The 14,877-nt window shown below is 42.7% G+C and overlaps 1 protein-coding gene across 1 annotated transcript in view; it reads right to left on the bottom strand.

The window, feature by feature from the left end:
- LOC126249301 (Down syndrome cell adhesion molecule-like protein Dscam2) overlaps nt 1-14,877 on the bottom strand; it is a 1,152,658-nt gene that overhangs the window by 1,104,232 nt on the left and 33,549 nt on the right. The window contains exon 2 of the mRNA XM_049950955.1: nt 3,039-3,237. Coding sequence (XP_049806912.1) covers nt 3,039-3,237 — 199 coding nt within the window. The remainder of the gene's footprint in view (nt 1-3,038; nt 3,238-14,877) is intronic.

Genomic DNA, 14,877 nt, shown 5'->3' with positions numbered 1-14,877 from the left:
GATTCCCGTGCAGTATTAGGTCTTCCTTTATGAGTAAACACTTGACACGTCAGTGCCTTGGTTATACATCTATGGTGTAGACGTCTCTATGTTGTTGCTCCCGTGTGAAGTGGAAAAAAATCGAGGTATGGAAAGTGATTAAGTACTTCGTGAAGAAAGGAATGAGAGCAAAGGAAATTCATTACGAATTTCAGAGCACGCTGGGTGACTTTGTTCCTTCATATTCAGTTGTTTCCAAGTGGACAAATGAGTTTAAACTTGGTCGGGAAAGCTTACTTGATGATTCGTGTAGTGGTCGTCCAAAATGAACTTCTGTCCACACGTTACTGCAGAAGTGCACAAAATTGTTATAGAAGATCGTCGACTGACAATACGAGAAATTTCTGAAGTTGTAGGGATATCATCTGGACCGGTGTATCACATTCTAACAGTGGAATTGGATATCAGAAAATTATCTTCCTGGTGGGTGCTGCGATTCTTAACACGATTTCAGAAATGCTTCAGAATGGAAGTATCCGAACAATGTTTGGCACGTTTTCACACTAACTAACCACATTTCTTAGTCCTGTTTGTGGCCACAGGTAAATCTTTGGTCCATTACTGTAGCCCAGAGACGTAACAACAGTCAAAGCAGTGGAAACACGTTGATTCGCCACCAAAAAAAAGCAAAGGTAATACGGTCGGCCGGAAAGTTCATGGCGCCAGTTTTTTACGATTCAAAAGGAATTCTGCTGATAAATTATCTCGTCACTGGTCAAAAAATTACGGGACAATACCACCCAAACGTCGTGGACCAACTACAGCAAAAGATATGCGAAAAAAGGCCAGGTTTGGCAAGGAAGGCTATCATCTTTCATCAAGACAACGAGCATCCGCACACATGTGTCGTTGTCATCCTGTGTACCAGACAGGGCTCGGAGGTGGAAGTGTAGGAAGAAAATCAATGAGACACCCCTTCTGTCACGTGGGATGTGAAGCGGGTTTGGACGGCACAAGCTTTTCTTCTCCCATTCATTCATTCGCATGTCGTGTGCCGTAAATCACAGCATGACGGAACGTCTTCAGAGACACGGGACGAGTCAAGTTATACGTTAACAAAAGAAGTAGCCACTGGAATTAAATTCTGTAAACTACACCAACACCAAATTATGTTTTTTTAATATGTGTGAAATCTTATGGGACTTAACTGCTGAGATCACAAGTCCCTAAGCTTGCACTACTTAACCTAAATTATCCAAAGGACAAACACACACACTCACGCCCGAGGGAGGACTCGAACCTCCGCCGGGACCAGCCGACCAAATTATGACTACTGCTTAGTTAGTCATAGTAATAATTATGGGAAACACGTCTATGCTACTCTAATACGCAAATGTGCATTAGGAGGAAATTAGGTACTTAAAAACTAGTCGCTTTTCCCTCATCTGTAATACAAAGTTCGTGATTTAATCTACTGCTTCTAATTAAGCATTTATATAACTGTACAAAGGATATTATTTGGTGCCTATATACTGGCGGTCCAAATCTGTTTTATCCGAGCATTAGAGTTAGGCAGAACTTAATTCCTTGAGCCTAAATATTCTGATAAGTTATAGAACAAGGGTCTGCTCAGGTTTCCTTTTCATTTCTTTGTATCTGAGATGTTTTAGTATCCTGCCTGACGTCTACAAGCAACTTTTATTACCTTTTGCAGCATACTGTAAAATTCCATTCTGAACCCTATAATGTAATCCATTGTCTCTATGGATATTATGTTCCTTTCTGGTGTTGTCATTGTAGATTTCACAGCTAATCCTAAATTCGTCATTATTATTAAACACTAATACCATTAACGGGAGAATACAGGGTGATCAAAAAATCAGTATAAATTTGAAAACTTAATAAACCACGGAATAATGTAGATAGAGAGGTAAAAATTGACACACATTCTTGGAATGACATGGGGTTTTATTAGAACCGAAAAAGAAAAACAAAGTTCACATAATGTCCGACAGATGGCGCTGGACAGCAAAGCTCTTACCGTGACGGCTGAGAGGTACTCCGATATGTTACAGAATCGCATCATCCCCAGCCTGGCTGATAAACACCTGCTGGAACGTACGATTTTTATGCAGGATGGCGCTCCACCCCATATTGCTAGACCCGTGAAAGATCTCTTGAGCTCATCGTTTGGTGATGATCGTGTGCTCAACCGCCACTTTCGTCATGCTGGGCCTCCCAGGTCCCCAGACCTCAGTCAGTGCGATTATTGGCTTTGGGGTTACCTGAAGTCGCAAGTGTATCGTGATCGACCGACATCTCTAGGGATGCTGAAAGACGACATCCGACGCCAATGCCTCACCATAACTCCGGATATGTTTTACAGTGCTGTTCACAACATTATTCCTCGACTACAGCTATTGGTGACGAATGATGGCGGACATATTGAGCATTTCCTGTCAAGAACATCATCTTTGCTTTGTCTTACTTTGTTATGCTAATTATTGCTATTCTGATCAGATGAAGCGCTATCTGTAGGACATTTTTTGAGCGTTTCTATTATTTTGGTCCTAATAAAACCCCATGTCATTCCAAGCATGTTTGTCAATTTGTACCACTCTATCTACATTATTCCGTGATTTATTGAGTTTTCAAATTTATACTGACTTTTTGATCACCCGGTATGTCAGCACGTAAGTGTGAGAAATACTTGGTGCGTGAACAGGCTTCTACAACATGTTCAGTTATCAATTTACTGCACACCTCTATGGAGTAAACACTTTGTTCAATTCGCGTGTATTGCCCTAGAAGACTTTGACGCAGGACAGTACGGAGTGAAAATATCTAAAATGTGCTAGAAATCCCCTATATAGGTCAAAACAATGATATATCTAAGGGCAAAAGAGGCAGATCAGAGCTTTTCGGTTAATATATTCAGCTCCAGGTGCCACATAAGTTTATTAGTGGATGCCTGGAAGATTCACACTTTCAGCTTCATCCAGTGTTAGCCATTTCACGTCTGCTTTTGGTAGTTGTGTTTGCAGGCGCTGTTTGCTTACCTGCCCTGACCTGCACGCGGCGGCTGACGATGGTGCCGACAATGTTGGAGGCGGCGCAGCGGTAGGCGGCGCTGTGAACTTCCGGACGGTACTCCTCGGCGGAGAAGGGTTCCAGCAGAAGAGTGCCGTTGGCGAGCACGCGCCGCAGCCCGGCCACGTCGTCAGCTTCGCTCCCGTCCGACAACAGCCACGAAATCGTCTGCAAACCAACGACATCCTTTCTGAATGGACTCCAACGTTTGTCTAGCAGTTCATACAGTTGTCATTTTAATATAATTTAGTAATTTGGTAAATCATTTAGGTTCTACAGCGAAACGTTATTTTGTCGCATCCCGCCATCCCAGGGATACGGAAACCAATTTGGTGAAAGACAGCGATAAAATTAGTGTGACACACAGTGCCGTTTTCGGTGGCCGCGACTCCATAATTCGTAGCACATAGCGACGGTTGTTGGTTCACTACTGGACACACACAACCATCCCGGGGCGAGAGACGGACTGCATATTGCTATCCATATCAAGTACCAGCTCATACAACTCCCGCAACTCCTTCGTCTCTCCTGCGTCTCCTCTAAACCTGGATCCTAATTTACTATACTCTTTCCTATCATTGAGGTCCTTTGCCTATTGTCGTGCCCATATGAACACTTCCAAGCTTTTCTCCTCCATCCCCATCCTCCTTCCATAGCGTATTTTAAATCCCCATTCTCTCCTAGAGCATGAATTATTCGCTAAAATTTGGCATTACTTCCCACCATAGCTACGCTTTCCATCCTATCTCAAACGATGCTACAGCCTCACTCCTCATTCCTCTCCAAACACCTAAATCATATCTCCAACCGTTATTTAACACGTAAGTATTTCACTCCTATTCCTTATAAATACATTGCAAAAACAGGAAAGTACGCAAGGGACATGTTCGGAACTCAGTGTAACTTCGTACACACCATCGGAGCGTGTGAAAATCATCATGTTTACCATTCTCTGCGGTAAGTAGAATGACCACAGGAGTGCATTCGTGTTTTTGTGTTTAGTATTGTTACGACGTGTGCAAGGGGCGTAAACACCGCCACATGAGTGATCACTGTGAAGGACACGGAGATGCTGCGTATTCGTACGTGAGAACGTTATCACCACCTGGCAGTGTGTGAAAGTGGTATGATCGTAGTCTGCATTTGGCCTGCTGGTCGAATTGTGCAGTATCTCTACGTGTAAGACATTTGGATGAGACCGTAGCGAGATGTGGGACAGCATGGGAACGTGAGGGCAGGCGTTCTTGTTTTTATGGTTCTGGTCGCCCACGTCGGACCATCACAACGAAGGATCGCGATATTGTACACTAAGCACAATCGGAACGCATTCGCATTCGACGCCTGTAGATGTAATGGACGCTCTGCCACATTCTGTGTCATCCCGCACTATTAGTCGAAAACTAGCAGCAGCTAGACTAAGGAATTAACTAGCATGCGGAGGATGCCGTTAACGTTGTGACACAAACGCTTGAGTTTAGAGTGGTCCCGTGACCGGAAAGCACGTACTGCTGATGAATGGCGTCACTTTGTGATCATTGATGAAAAGTGGTTCTGCTCCTCCACAGATGACCAACGTCAGTGCGTATGGCGGCGAGCTAGGTAACTGTTCCATTCTCATATTATATTAAGCTTGAACAAATTATATAATTGGATGGATGAAGAGCGGAAACTGGGCCGCTGTTATCGCACCTCCCGTTTGGTAATGTACACTGAAGTAACAAAAGTCATGGGATACCTCGTAATATCGTGTCGGAACTCCTTTTGCCCGGCGTAGTGCAGCAAATCGACGTCGCGTGGACTCAACTAGTCGTTGGAGGTCCCCTGCAGAAATAGTGAGCTATGCTGCCACTATAGCCGGCCATAGCTGCGAAAGTGTGGCCAATTCGGGATTTCGTGTATGAACTGACCTCTCCATTATATTCTATAATGCTCGATGGGCTTCATGTGGGGAAATTTGGGAGGCCAAATCATTCGCTCGAATTGTCCAGAATGTTCTTCAAACCAATCGCGAAAAGTTGTGGCCTGGTGAAATGACGCAGTTATGAATAAAAATTCCGTTACAGTTTGGGAACATGAGGCCCCCACATAGCTGCAAATGGTCTCTAAGTAGCAGAACGTAACCATTTCCAGACAATTATCGGTTCAGTTGAAAAATAGGACCCATGCATTCCATGTACACACAGCCCACACCCTTATGGAGCCTTGTTAACAACTTGGATCTATGGCATCATGGAGCCTGCACCACACTCGATCATTATCATCAGCTGTTACCGACTGAACTAGGTCACAGTTTTCCAACCGCCAGGGGTCGAACCGATATGGTCACGCGCCCAGGAGAGGCGCTTCAGGCGATGTCGTGCTGCTAGTAAAGGCACTAGAGTCGGTTGTCTACTGCCATATAATATTAAGGCAAAATTTTGCCGCACACTCCTAACGAATACGTTATTTCATGCAGTGCTGCTTGTCTGTTAGCACTGAACACTCTATGCAAACGCCGCTGCTCTCGGTCGATAAGTGATGGCCGTCGGACACTACGTTGACCGTGGTGAGAGGTAATGCTTAAAATTTAGTACTCTGAGCACGCACTAACATGGTGAACCTCGAGATATTGAATTTCCTAACTACTTGTGAAATGTAATGTCCCATGCGTCTAGTTCCAATTACCACTCTGCATTCCGAGTCCGTTAATTCCTATTGTGCGGCTATAATCAAGTCCGCAACCTTATCTTATGAATCATCTGAGTGCAAATGACTGGTCCGCCAGTGCACTGCCCTTTTATACCCTGCGTATGCGAAAATACCGCCGTCTTTATATGTGCATATCGCTATGCCAGGATTTTTGTCTGCTCAGTGTAGTTATTTGTGTACACCGTCACGGAGTATCATTGGCTAAGGTAGTTCCTCGAAGCCTGAGAAAGAAAAAGGAAAGCAAAATATTTTGAACAAGATTATGAAGTAATGTTTCCTAGCAAGAAGTATAACATCGTGAATATAGTGTTTGGCAATCAAGTTCCGAAGTAATCTCTCTGAAGTTGAATCCTCCTGCTCTGAATCTCGTAACACATCAGCTGTTACTTTGTCTGCTAGTAAAATCGTTTCAGCTGAGATAACGACATAGGGGACGAGACTTGTTAAGCAAGGAATATTATAAAGTGATTCACAACAAAAACAGTCCCTACGCTAACCTTGTTCTTGGCCCTCTGTGAGAATAGTCATCTGCCGACAGAGTTTTATTCCAGATTCAAATGTTTTCCCTCTCTTCAATGTGATCTCAGAATTAATAAAATACAGCGAATGACTTATTCCCCACGTTGTTGAAAGAAGTCTGATGATTTTAATTCTGTCACCAAGTCGGTCACATTTAGATATTTCATGAAAATTCAGTTCTTTAACTCGCTGATATAAGTTCATAAAAATAAGGAGGAAATGTGAGTCTTTTGACAACCGACCTTCCTATCATTGTGCTTTTTCGACTACAATCAATATTTCTTGCGTTTAAAAAAATTGGAAGATTAATTCCAGTCCAGTTGTCTTACTTGATCAGTTACAGAATTTTCAGTTAAGATATAAAATTAATAACATGTCTTTATTCTCTTCGTAATTCAATAATTACTATCAATACGATCAATAACAACCAAAACAGCGACAAGAAAGCCGACGACGTATTTTCTCTAATGTTATTCAGACTTATATTGAAAAAAGTAATAATTATCTTGGAAAAATAAGTAAACTGAATAGTTATACGCTGTTTAAAATTCATTATCATCGTTTGATCTTCTTATATGTTCATCAACCTTGTACAGTATGGATATCCATAACATCCCATTGACAAACCGTTGAAAACATTTCAACGAGACTGTTGAAGTAACTAAATTCTGATACCTAGGAGCAATTACTGAATCCTCAGAACGTGACCGTGAAGCTAACAGACAAATAAAAACCACAAAAATACCATAGACGTACTTGTATCTCATACAAAAAATATTGTATCGCCGAATGCAGATTAAAATACTAAATAATTGCAGTTAACCGTGAGGCATTATATACGTGGGTCGTTGGTCACTGGAGGTAGGTTGCTACTTAGAGATATAGGAAAACGAGGAAGAAAATTATTTTACCTCAGTGAACACAAAGGAAATATGGCTCAACAGAAAATCGTAAGAAATATAAAAACATAATGAGAAAATCTTTGTCATTTTTCAGAAAGAGGTGACTGAAATTTTAAGGTCGCATTACTACAGTGAAAAGCTGTAGTCTGAAAAAAATATTCACAACTTTTCTTGCTTAGGGAAAATTAAGAACAAATGGTTATTTCAAACTGAAGATACCATTAGAAATGTTTATTGCGGAGGACAATATGGATGAAAGAGCTTAATATCAATTCTGACAGTCACCGATTTACAGTAAAACTTGGCAATGCAATTGAAGACGTAAGAGCAGCTTCAACGAGACGACGATAACACTGTTCGAACAATACTGTAAATACTCCATCTAATTAAATATATTAGCACTTATCGTCAGGACATTGCGACGCAAAAATAATAGTCATATGAGTACAATAATAGCTTCACTACGCTGTACAAAATACCGGAGCTGTACATCGCAAAAGTCGTGGCAGAGCATAAAAGTGAATAAGACTCGAACAAGAAGATAAGGGAAACATGATTCTGTTGCAACACTGTACTATAGTGCAGTATCTGTGTTTTACTATGTAATCAAAAGCAATGATCCTTCGGAAATGAGTGCATGTCCGAATGAACAGACCCTGCGTTGACGATCAACGGCAGCATTCAATTAAGAAATGATTCGCAAATTGCAGTTATCCTTTCTCATTAGCTGGAAAATATTCGGAACATATGAAAATTTATGCCAGATCAGTACTCCAACACGGATTTCCCGCTTATCGAGAGTGGTCACCTTAACCGCTGTTTTTTCCTTACTTTTTCACCGCTTGTCGCGAACAGTTCTACAACCATCTTTTACTTTTTTATATTATTTTCACAATATTCAAACAGTTATCAATTACTAGTTACAGGTGACTGATACAACTGAATTTAACTACAGTTCCATCAGAAATATAACCTTTCTTTTCTTTATCAGGGTACTAACTTACAATAGGTCGATTCAAGATCCGGGAACATCATCAGAATAACAAACGACAAAAATTAACATACGAACGCCCTCCTGTGAAGGAACACAAAACGGCGACCATATGTCAACGAGAGATACGTATGTTCACATTTATCCCCAAGTCCCAGCAGACGTGAGTCGGTCACGTCATCTCTAAGATTATTCCATAGTTCTACGAAATGGGTCAAGTTCCGGTACAAACGCTAAGAAACAATTCACCCTCTCATACCCTACCCATCTCAACAGCGGGAGGATCCATAAAAACACTTTCCAAAAATTGGCATAATATTGATGTCTCCAAACTCCAAAGGCGCGTAATAGAGGTACGGCGATCTTGGAGAAAGGCTCAGAAATCAAGGACTCTCCTGCTGCCATCTTGAAACAAATAATGAGTGAGAGTCCTTTCACCCAATTCAGCCGGCCACTATGACCGAGCGGTTCTAGGCGCTTCAGTCCGGAAACGCGCTGCTGCTACGGTGGCAGGTTCGAATCCTGCCTCGGGCATGGATGTGTGCGACGTCCTTAGGTTAGCTAGGTTTAAATAGTTCTAAGTCTAGGAGACTGATAACCTCAGATCTTAAGTCCCGTAGTGCTTAGAGCCATTTGAACCATTTGATCCAACTCAATGCGCTTGTTTTCGTGTGTGGAAAAAAAGTCGTATCTGGGAAAAGAAGCGACTGCGGCGGCGTGTGAACCAGCACGAAGAAGAAAAGGTAACATTTCTGTACCAACAGCTACATCTCTGCAGAATGTCCACTCACCAGATGATATTCATTAGAGTCTAGCGTATGACACTGACGTCAAAGTGAAGACTCTGCCATATTAATGGTATGAAGCCGGAGTCGTGTCATATGTTTCTCACTGACAATCAGGTAGCAGGTCACACGAGCCTCCTTGGAAAACAGGACACGGTGCACGAAACGCCACACGACGGGCCATGCGATGTCAGGATGACGGCTTTTCAGCACCTTCCGGATATGACCCCAGAGCATTAGGCAATAAACATCACATGCCATTGGAGTAATGGGACGAGGCAAGTCTGCGTGGACATGACTGCATTTGACGAAAAAATTCTTGAGGTGCAAGAGGGAAGTAGAAATATGCGCTATAGCAACGAGCGACACTCGGTAAAGAGGAGCAAGTTCATCAATTAGAGCACCCGACAAACAGGTCGAATGGCGCGTCCACAACTTAACTGTAGTGCAGACAGAGGTCAGCTGCTCTAAAACGTACCTTGACAAGACCAAGGCTTCCTTCCTGAGGCGGAAGAGTAAGAGTTTTATAACGAACTTTAAAAACAAGGCCTGCACTTACGAAATAGTGAAAGGCTGCCACCAACTTGCTCGTCATCGCCTCCGGAATTTGTAAGGCGTTGGCCAAACGCGGTAACCTAGACGCCAGATGAGAGTTGACAAATTCAACTGTTTGTACCTTCAACAAAGCTCGCAGTAGATTATTACGGACGCTCGTACGGATCATTTAAAGGAGCTATTTGTAGTTAGCTGTCACTGTTCTTACCATGTAGCACGTGAAGGAAATTCCCAAACAATTGGGCGTGTCCATCGACCGTAACTGAGCTGCGTTCCCTTCAGGAAGACCCCCGACAATGTTCAAAGTACCAGACGTTGTAAAATTCATACAACGGTTCGCAGCAGTTTCGTTTCGAGTGATCCGTTCCAGCCCCCACACACACCTCATCCTAGACCAAGCCAAAAAGACCAGGTCATCCACGTACGCCCTACAGTTAACTGGATCCAAAATTCGTGTGAAACTGGCTCAAGAGCAATGGCAAAACAAATTATAAACAATAGACATCAGTACTGTCACTTCGGCTATTCGAGCACGTTTGCAGGCGCGATCCAAACTTCCATTTGTCCTGTTGTCTACATTCCACAGTGCTCGCACTATCCTGCCGTGATTCTGTCAAAGGATAAGACAGAGTTGTTCGATCGTCGCACTGCCGTGATATGGCGTGACGTGCTGTACTGTAGTGCAGTGCTTGTGTTGAACTGTACAGCCCGCAGCATTATTCCTTCTGACATGGCAGACAACAGGACAAACGGAGGTTTGAGTCGCTCCTACTCGGATAGCCTAAGATCTTAAAGCGACCGCTCACGATCCGTGTTCGGGCCCCGGTCCAGCACAAATTTGTTCTGAAATATTCTACATCTGATGTAAAATCATAATCGCACTCTTCGAATCATTTCTCAGTAGTAACAGCCGATAAGGGCCCCCTTTTGATTCAAGTCAAAGCCGTCAACACCACATACAGGCAAAGATGTCCAAACCTAAAGGACGGTGAAAAGCCCTATTTGAGTCTAGCTTCAGAGTTGAGACAACCCACTTTGTGTCTGTCTAGCAGCAAGCTGAAAGTGACCACTGTCCGTGCGGTAGGGGAGCATCTAGAAACAGAGTGTTATTTTATTTCATAATATTTTGTGATACAACATTACTAGGCTTAATAAATATACAGATTTCTGTGAAAGAGAATACTTTAGCATAAATGTAACTCCAAAACACGTCCCATGGTTCGAACTTCCACAGATGGTGAAGGAATTCGACACTATGGGACTGGTTTAGAAGGCGTTTGTGACAATAATTCAGCTACTTTATAAGTCTCTGAACCATCTACACCTTCAAACAAATAACAACCAAACTCTTTGTGGATGGCTATTTTCAAAGATTTCCAAACTTTTCTATTCTGAATTGTCCTGTACCAAAATACTTAAATCAGAGTCAAATCACACGCTAAGATGAGCATGAACAGCGTCTATTAAAAATATTATTTGGTAATAGAAATGTATTGAAAGCTTATACAAAATTACGAGGGGGTGCTGAAAAGTAATGCCTCCGGATTTCTTATGCGAAAACACTTACAGCTTTTTAAATAAAACAAAAGTTATTAACATTCTACGTCTTTATTTTTCACGTCTACATATTTGCAGCCCTCTGCCGCTGGAGGGCTCCGAATCGTAGCGTGTAACATGGCTGTGTGTAATGTAACTATGTCAGTGGGTGAGGAACAGCGTGCTGAAGCCAAATATCGAATTCGAAGGGTTCGTCTACACATGGAGCATTCTCTCCTTCAGCGTAATGCCAGACCACACACGAACTTTGCGAAATCGGTAATAATTCGACGCCTAGGGTTCACTGTCGCCGATTATCTTCCATAAAATCGTGACTTGACTCCATCCGATTTTTATCTGTTCCCAAAACTTAATGAACAACTTCGAGGACTTCAATTTGATAGTGCCGAACTGGTGTGAGCAGAGGTGAGGTTTAGGCTCCTTCAATAATATCAAATATTCTAGTGTCGATATCAATAAACTGATCTCTTGTGGGGGAGATGTGTTCGTTGCCAGGATGACCATGCTGACAGATAAAGTTTTAGAATGTTAATACCGTATCTTTTATTTAGAAAGCTTTAAGAGTTTTCACCCAAAATATTCGGAGGCATTATTTTCCATCATTCCCTCGTATTAATAAATATTGTTTTCTGACGTTGTCAGGTTGGACATAATCAATCTATGAATGTTCAAAGTTATAGATTCCTGTAAATAAGCCTATATTAGTCAAGATCGCTAAATTTATCATGAAAATGTGTCTCCTACCGGCCTGATCATTACACTCTGCAATGTTTGTCGTAACTGAACTGGAGATAGCCAGCTGTTCCAGGAGAAAGTAGTTATCAATGATTCTGATGTCTTGACTAATAACAGATTACTTTTGTGCATTTTAACAACTGCAGCCTACATACTTAAACGTGGAATTTAAGAGTAAAAGAAACGTGTTGAGAGCAACTGAACGGAAAATGTCAAGGAAAGTATTTCAACTGACCGGAGTCGGAGTTACTAGTGACGTTAGTATACTAGATAATGGTGAAGTGTACAATTTATAAAGTAGCCACACACTCTGGCAAAAATGCAAATCAAAAACATGCAATAGAAAATGCATTTATTAGAGCATTCCCAAATAGGATCATCAAGAGAATGAGAGAAAAGCTTCTCACTGGAAGACACCCACTATGAAACGCACTTAAAAGATACTTTGACAATATCCAAAGTAAATACGGGAAGTTAAGACAGTTTAGGGACAGGAAAACTACTCGTGTGGGCAGTACAAAGTGATTCTACACTGAAGCGCCAAGGAAGCCGGTATAGGCATGCGTATTCGAATGTAGGGATACGTAAGCAACCAGAATACGGCACTACGGTCCGCAACGCCTATGTAAGGCAATAAATATCTGGCGCAATTATTAGATCGGTTACTGCTGCCACAATGACAGGTTATCAAGATGTAAGTGAGTTTGAACGTGTTATCATATTCGACGCAAAAACGATGGGACACAGCATATCAAAGGTCGCGATGAAGTGAGAATTTTCCCATACGATAAATTCCCAAGTGCACCATGAATATCAGAAATCCGGTAAAACATCAAATCTCCGACAAAGCTACGGCCGGAAAAAGATCGTTTAAGAACGGGCCAAACGACGACTGAAGAGAATCGTGCAATGAGACAGAAGTGCAACCCTTTCGCAAAGTGCTTAATATTTAAATACTGACTGATCAACAAGTGTCATCGTGCGAACCGTTCAACGAACATCCTCGATATGGGCTTTCGGAGCCGAAAACCTACTTGTGTACCCTTGATGACTGCAGGACACAAAGCTTTACGCTTCACCTGGGCCCGTTAACACCGACATTGGACTGTTGATTACTGTAAACATGTTGTCTGGTTGGAGGAGTCTCGTTTCAAATTGTATCGAGTGGATGGACGTGTACGGATATGGAGACAACCTCAAGAATCCATGGATCCTGCATATCAAGAGGGAACTGTTCAAACCGCTGGAGGTTCTGTAATGGCGTGGTGCGTGTGCAGTTGGAGTGATATGGAACCCCTGATAGGTCTAGATACGGCTCTGACAGGCGACATGTACATAAACATCCTGTCTGGTCACTTGCATCCATTCATGTTCATTGTGCACAACGACGGACTTGGGCTATTCCAGCAGGACAATAAGACACCCCACTCGTCCATAGTTGCTACAGAATGTCTCCAGGAACACTTTTCTTAGATTAAACACTTCCGATGGCCACCAAACTCCCCAGACGTGAACAGAACTGAGCATATGTGGGATGTCTTGCAACGTGATGTTCAGAAGAGATCTCCACCCCCTCGTACTCTTGCAGGCTTATGGACAGTCCTGCAGGATTCATGGTATCCATTTCGTTCACCACTACTTCGGACGTTAGTCAAGTGCATGCTAAGTCGTGTTGCGGTACTTCTGCGAGCTCGCTGGGGCCCTACACGATGTTAGGCAGGTGTTTCTTTAGCTATTCAGTGTATATTGATCATTCTGCTGCGAAACGCCTATAATGACTTGTACATATTAATAATAATAGCAGTAATAAAAGTAATATTAATGAGAATAACATTTGTGAGAATATCAACTCTAAGAAGGAAACGTGATGGAAATTAACTATACAAAACGTATGATGCCCATACATGATCAATCATGTCTGCACTTCTATACATTCTATCTGACTTGTAAATGTTGTGTCATAAACGCAATTAGGGCTACAATACATTTAATGGGGTATTTCCATCTAAACGTTGGTGCATGCGACCCAAAAAGGGAGTTACCATCGACCAACCGCATCGCACACATGCTGGATGGGCGAGAAGTCGGGGAGAGCGTGCCCACCAGAGGAACAGTAGGACCTGTCAATCTTAGAAGCCACTTCGGATATTCGTGATCGCATAACTTCGCACTTTGTACTGTTAAAATACGGATTTTTTATTCACTTAACGGAAGGGTTGTATTTGAGTTTCTGAAGTTCCCGTGATGTCGTCGTTTCCGTCTATACTGCTGTCAACATGTAGGAATCAAGAACGCATATCACATCCAATGACACCACAAATCATCACAGCTAGCGGCTATGCAGCAGGTAGCTCAAGAGTGCTGGCTACCAAAGTGTTCAAACGAAAACATGAAATTTTCATTTTGCATCGAGAGGAATTTCTCAGGTGTCAAGTATGAAAGGGATGCCACCACCTCATGCCTGAGGGACCCGAACAGGCAACTGTGAGTGGCTTGGCAGCTGCTGGTGCATGCTGACTGTGGTGTCACCGCTAGACACCACACTTGCTAGGTGGTAACTTAAATCGGCCGCGGTCCTGTAGTACATGTCGGACCCGCGTGTCGCCACTGTGTACTCGCAATCCTAGCGCCACCACATGGCAGGTCACAAGACACGGACATGACCTCGCCCCAGTTGTACGGACGACATAGCTTGCGACTAGACCTACCAAGTATTCCTCTCATTTGCCGAGAGACAGATTAAATAGCCTTCAGCTAGTCCATCGCTTCTACCTAGCAAGGCGCCATGTGTATCATTGCTAATTGCTTACTACTATGCAAGAGATGTATTTCAACAAGAACAAGACTACATTAAAGTTAAGTATATTAAAATCTCTCTTCTTTTCTTTATAGTTTTCATCCAGTCTCCTGTTTCAGAATTTACGCCCGTCTGCGTTAGTTTCGCGTGCACCTAGCCACTCATTGTGTCGAGACCTTAGGGAATCGACACAACAATATTTTGGCGCCGAGGAGTGGTGCCGCGCCCACGTTGCAGTCTTTGTGTTATATTTGCTCTAAATTGCTTGTGTCATGGCTT

This window comes from Schistocerca nitens, chromosome 3 (genome assembly GCF_023898315.1).
Source record: "Schistocerca nitens isolate TAMUIC-IGC-003100 chromosome 3, iqSchNite1.1, whole genome shotgun sequence".
NCBI lineage: Eukaryota > Metazoa > Arthropoda > Insecta > Orthoptera > Acrididae > Schistocerca > Schistocerca nitens.
Note: the sequence above shows the minus strand (reverse complement) of the source record. Positions and strands in the feature narration are given on the sequence as shown.